The sequence below is a fragment of the Bubalus bubalis genome, chromosome 24, assembly GCF_019923935.1.
Source record: "Bubalus bubalis isolate 160015118507 breed Murrah chromosome 24, NDDB_SH_1, whole genome shotgun sequence".
Taxonomy (NCBI): domain Eukaryota; kingdom Metazoa; phylum Chordata; class Mammalia; order Artiodactyla; family Bovidae; genus Bubalus; species Bubalus bubalis.
The window spans coordinates 9511384-9517383 of record NC_059180.1 but is presented as its reverse complement, the minus strand read 5'-3'; the positions used below and the strand labels follow the sequence as shown (position 1 = coordinate 9517383).

The 6000-nt window shown below is 42.8% G+C and overlaps 1 protein-coding gene across 8 annotated transcripts in view; it reads right to left on the bottom strand.

The window, feature by feature from the left end:
• Positions 1-6000, bottom strand: part of GTF2I (general transcription factor IIi) — an 81913-nt gene continuing 75913 nt past the window's right edge. For 7 of the 8 annotated variants that reach the window (XM_025274665.2, XM_044935991.1, XM_044935995.1 and 4 more), the window contains 5 exons: positions 4977-5005; positions 3236-3277; positions 2422-2463; positions 1876-1951; positions 1-1153 (listed from right to left, as the gene is read on the bottom strand). In XM_025274665.2, the coding sequence (XP_025130450.2) occupies positions 1893-1951; positions 2422-2463; positions 3236-3277; positions 4977-5005 (172 nt within the window). In that variant the 3' untranslated portion in view covers positions 1-1153; positions 1876-1892. The remainder of the gene's footprint in view (positions 1154-1875; positions 1952-2421; positions 2464-3235; positions 3278-4976; positions 5006-6000) is intronic. The other variant, XM_044935992.1, reaches the window with a different exon arrangement.

Here is a 6000-nt window from a genome sequence, read left to right as displayed (position 1 = left end):
TTAGTGTGTGAAAGGCATGGATGGATTTTATTTATTACCCTATATCTACAATTTAATTTGAGGTAAAATATAAGCAACACATAAAAATGCCTATTTCTGCTACCATGTAATATAATTCTCCATTGTGAATATTGTGATAAAGCTAATGAAAACTCTATGCCATCACATACTCTAGCTCTTCGTATAGCTGGTATTTTACATCTCTTACTGTTGGTGAAATCTCAATACATGTAAGATTCTCCTACAGATGGCGCAGAATGTCAGAGGGTGCCTGGTCAGCTGACGGACCCCTCGCTGCCCACACTGGGCCTCAGGGTCACCGGTTCAACCGCAGAGTAAAGAAGGCAACGAAACCCCCCTCCCCAAGTTCTGAGCCGAGCTGGGGTGGTGTTCCACAGAATTCCACACCGCGACTGGGCTCACGGCAGTGAGGCTCTACGTCGCTCAGCTTGCCCCAACACTCAGACCTGACCTCAAACTTCTGGTTCGCCATGCATTTTATTTGGATGAAAAGTAAATGTGGATGGAAGAGGGTCTCTGTATTCCATCTATAAGCCACACGCTGAGATTACCGACCTCTTACTGGCTGTTAGCTGGTCCTGATGGTTGTGTTTTCATGATGATAAAAAACATATGAACCATGATAGAGAGCTTAGGAAAAGGTTTAGTCAAATATACAGATACTAACTGTTCACTCAGTCATTAAGGAGAGCCGTGAACAAAAGGGTCATTTAAATGATTTTCTCCAATAGAAAAACTAAAGAGCTGAACTATATCACAGGGGTTTTCTTCACTGCCGAAGCTGAGATGTTCCAGTAGGAGATATCTTCGCTTGATTGGAAAACAAACACCATCGCTGAAGGCTCTGCTGAACACGTAAAAAATCTGATGAGCTCCACCCCTGCCATTTCCCTGTCGTTTTCCAGCACTGCCGTAAAATCCTTATAATACATTCCCAAGGAAACCAGCCATTCCAAATCTACAGTCACTCTGCTCTTTAATTCAATTCACAGAACTGCTGAAAAAGTAGACATTTCTATCTAAAAGTAGAAAAAAAGGTTTGTATAGAAGGTATTTCTGTTATACAAGTATATTACACAGCCTGGGGCAGTAACAGGTCCGAAAAGCTCTTCTCACCCACTGATACTTTAAGCTAAAACAGGAGAGAAAACAGACAAGCGAGAAAACAGGTTAATCTGATTATAGGAATTTATGATTTTCACTAATATCACAACTTAATTACCACTTCAGTCTAGGGACTGGAGGTACATGGCCCATTCCATGACCAAAAAAGTCTCCGTATAAAAAAAACCAGAGGGTCAGCTACAGGTGAGAGATAACTGTACCCTCTAACTACCATGAAAACAGTCAATGCTGGGGCTGAGTGAGGTTCAGCCTGACATGAACACCAAGTCTCACTAACTCCTGGTCTAGGAACGCCCCTCCTGGAAAGGTTTAAGATGTTTGGAATGACTGGATCAGGCCAAATCATACCAAGATACACCATGGATTGTGTAGCTCGGCCAGACTGCAAATACTGTCACGGTGCTCAGGGGAGAGCCAGTCTGGCGACACTGACTCACAGCGCATCCAACGGCAAGGACAAGAGTTAACCTACAGACCAGAAACAAACACTTTCCACGGGAGGCAAAGTGCTTTAACATCTCTGCCTGACAGACATGCGTTGATCCAAGGAAACTCTCCGTGCTCGAGCCCGCTAGCTCAGACCACCCAGGATGCTTACACGTGGTCCTCACGTGCCCCGAAGGTGGGCCACCGTTTACGGCTGAAGCAGGGAAAGCACTTCAGCTTACGGATATGCAGGGAGGCTCTCCCAGACACTACATGGTGTCCTGGACACAGAAGCTGATTTACCCTGGGAGGGAAGAGTTCTACCACGTAGGGTCTGGTTCTTGCTTGATTTGGGAGTTTCCATCAGTCTCCTTTATTTCTATCAAGAAAAACAAAAGGGAACCGATTAACTATGCTACGAAGGCAGATCTGCTTGATTATACAGCTACTCATACCAAACTATTCATTACAACTCGATAGGATACTAAAAATGGTAGCAACTAGAGACTCTTCTCCAGCAGCCAACTTCTAAATTTTGTTACTTAGATTTTCAAAGTCACAAATGCCTTATTAATTATGCATGTAATGGCCCCACACCAGCTGGATCCAGGTTACACAGCCGTCATTCAACAATTTCAGAATTCATTAAGAGTCATTTGGGGAAGATGGAAGAAAAGAACCTGTAAGTCATCTCTAAATACAATGCTTCTGGGCATAAACGACAAACCCACTCGACCCAGAAACCAAGGAACAAAACCACCACGTGGTTCCAGGTAAAGAGCTTCTAAACCACAATTAATTCTTTGTCTTTGGCACTTCAATTTTTGACAACCAGGCTACCCTTTTTACCTTCGGTTGCAGGAACCTCCACTTGGGCTGGCTCAGCTGATTCTGAAGAGAAACACACGAAGATTTTATTAAAACACTGATCAAAAGTCGACTTCAGTTATGTAAAAAGCCTAGAGGGAGGAAGCTCTCTAGACATACACAAAGCCCCCATCTAGGATGAAACAATAGCTACAAATTTGGGGAATTAAAAACACGGTTACTCAACTGGACTGTCAAAAATCTGCTTTCCTGAAACCTGCTATCTTACACAATCAATAACAATCTTAACACAGGTCCAGCAGGAAAGCAGGAGGTTCTCTATGTCTTTTCCCCTCCCTTCTGCGGGATCCCTTTAATGACAGTCTTTCATTGCTTTCAGTGAATCACACAGCAGGCCTAAACAAACACTTGCTTCTAAGGAATCTTTAAAACTACAACACGTGCATTTTCAGCCAACAGTCTGGCTTACAGCAACCATTAGAAATGAATGGCATAAGGCACCAAGTTAAAAGACAACCTTCTCGTCACACAACCACACTCAACGCCACTGGTCTCAGTGCCTGAGCTTGGCTTGACATGGGAAGGCAGAGCCAACGGCATGCGGTCCAGTTCTCAGTGAGGACCTACGTGTGAGCCCACCTAGGCTTTCAGACAAAGGAGTAAAAGGAACCGAGTCTGCGTGTGCTCCAGTGTGTGCACACATGTGGACATGTGTGCTGTGGAATTAACTTTCCTTAGAGTTAGGTACACATTAGCACGTGAGGCCACACAATCGATGTGATCTGGTTTACTGCGTAAGCAGGAATATTTCCATGTTTCACCCTGCTTAATTTACCTTGGATCACTGGGCCTTCTGACTCATTCTGATCAACCAACTCTGAAAAGAAAGCAGATTCATTTAAGTAATAATGATACACTGCTGCATTTGAAAAGCATTTTTGCATACATTCTCTACTCTGATGCTCTGACTCTGCTATAGGAGACGCTGTTTTCCTTATGAGAAGGAGGGAACAAAGATGAAAAGTTGCGGTAGGTCCCATTCAAGTAACTAACTCATAGTAATTACCATAAAATTCTGTAAATTATTACCACACAAGGAAAAGAACAACACTGAACACTTTACACATACGGTAAAGGGGTAAGGAGCCATAAGATACAATGTCTTTTGAAATTAAAAGTTACATAGAAGAGAGATGAATTGCAATCAAAAAAGTTTTCCAAACAAGACAAAACAAAACCCCCACACCTTATCATGGGGTTGGTCATTTAAGGATCTCTGGTATTAATTAAAGCTGAATACCGAAGATGAATGAAAAATCTGCGAAGCAAGATTTCCTTTCATTCATTATTGACATCCCCAGATATTGACACACTTGGCCAAGATAGAGAGTATAATAAAACAGAATCTATTGAAAAAGAACTAGTGGCTTGGGGGAACAAGCAAATAAATACATTTTAGGATAAAATGAAACTCAAAACTGGGAGGCAGAAGAGACGAGACCAAATCCGTGACGCTACAGGCAAGGCAGCCAAAGAGCATCGATAGCGTGAAGCCCAGCGGGGCAGCGGGGACAGGCACAACAGCCGCGTGACTCAGCTCAGGCGGGGAGCCAACGACTCCCAGGGCTCAGCTGCGCAGCGGTCCCTGAAAACTCCCGGACACTTTCCCAACAAAGATAGAACAGAGCGCTCAACGTAGATGGATGTTAAAGAGCTGAGAGGATACCATCTGGAAAAATGACTGAAATGCTAATGGTGTATCAATTAAGGACAACTGTCACTTTGGAAAATTTTTAACAAGAAAGGTAATAGAAGAACATAAAACATATTAGCATAATTGTTTCACACAAAAAACCCCAACAACATCACACACACACACAAAACCTGTTTAAAATGACAGGAATATCAGGGAACTGGAAGAACACTTACACTTGTTTGTGCAAGATTATCTGAGAGCCCAGTGACTGCCAGACACAATGCCTCAATATTAACAGAAGCTGCTAAATCATGTTAGAAGACTTGCTTTTTCTAGCCCGGTAATCAGAAAATAATAGTAATAGTAATGGTAAAAACAGGAATAAATATAGATTGTGCTTACTGAACACATACTATAGATCAGGAGTCAACAAACCTCATCACAAAGAGGCGATGAGTAAATGTTTTAGGCTTTGCAGGTTGCTCTGTTGTAATTTCTGAAGTCTGACGTAAGCAAATGGGTCCAGCAGCGCTGTATTACAACTTTATATTCACACAGTGAGGAGCCTGCCAGTCAGTGCGTTAGAGGCTTGACACACAACGTGTCCTTTAAAATGCTCTAAAACTGCCCAAATGGATGCAAGTATCATTACTATTTGATTACACGAGTAAGTAAACAGATTTTCAAAAGCGAAGCAACTTGCCCAATACCACATCCTCAAGTGACCGGTGCTTTATACTGAGGGCTAAAACAACGCCTTTGAATGATTACTGCTGGATTACGTCTATAAGTGTACACGCAGACCTGCATAAACCCACCCATCCCCCTTTTCTCAAATCCTAGAAAAGGAAAAAAGAAAAAGACATCCAGAAATACTCACGGTTATTAATCACAAGTCCTGGAAATGGTCTAAAGAGAGAAACAGATGGTACAAGTGTTTTTTTTACTCTATGAGAATTTACATGTATATTTTTATTCAACTAACATTTAGCCCATGTTACTTATGTGCTAGAAACACAAAAGCTGTCCACTATCATTTAATCTTCTACTTTTAAACCTACAGACAGATAAGTAATGATTAGGGCACATTATTAGAAAATGCTACACCAAAGATAGTAGGGAAAAAATAGGAACAAAGTAAAGGGAAATAGAGTAATCTTAGTAAAATGCGAAAAGGCTTTGGGAGAGTAACATATGAGCTATTTCTGAGTGTCGGTCCTAAGCAGACAGTGGGAGTTGGACAATGAATGCGTATATTTAACCACAGCTAAGTTCTGGGGAGGTGGAAGAGTGAAGGGGAAGGAGAGGGAGGGACGAACAGGCAGAGTAGCATGGAGACATATACACGACCACGTGTGAGCTAGACAACCAGTGGGAATGTGCTGTATGACTCAGGGAACTCAGGGGCTCTGGGACAACCTAGAGCGGTGGGATGGGGGGCCCGTGGGAGGGGAAACAGGTGTACCTATGGCAGATTCATGTTGACGTATGGCAGAAACCAACACCATACTGTAAAGCAACTATCCTTCAATTAAAAACGAATACATTGAAAAAAAACCAACAACCACGACTGTTTTCCACACACACACACACACATAAATAATAGGAAATCAGAGTAATTTTAGTGAAATGAGAAGCAGCTTTGGGAGGATAAGACATTAACTATTTCTGAATGTTGGTCCTAAGCAGACAGTGGGACCTTGAAGTTTGGGGGAGGTGGAAGGGAAGCGTGAAGGGCCCTGGGAACTTCTACTTGGGTGACGGCAAAGGGGACGTGTGTAGCACTTACTGTGACAAGCACATATCAACGAACGGAATCCTCACAGTGCTGTGAGTGCGCAGGTGCGGCAACCATGCCTACTCTGTGGGTAAGCAGCTCACACTCTCAAAGGGAACAACTACCA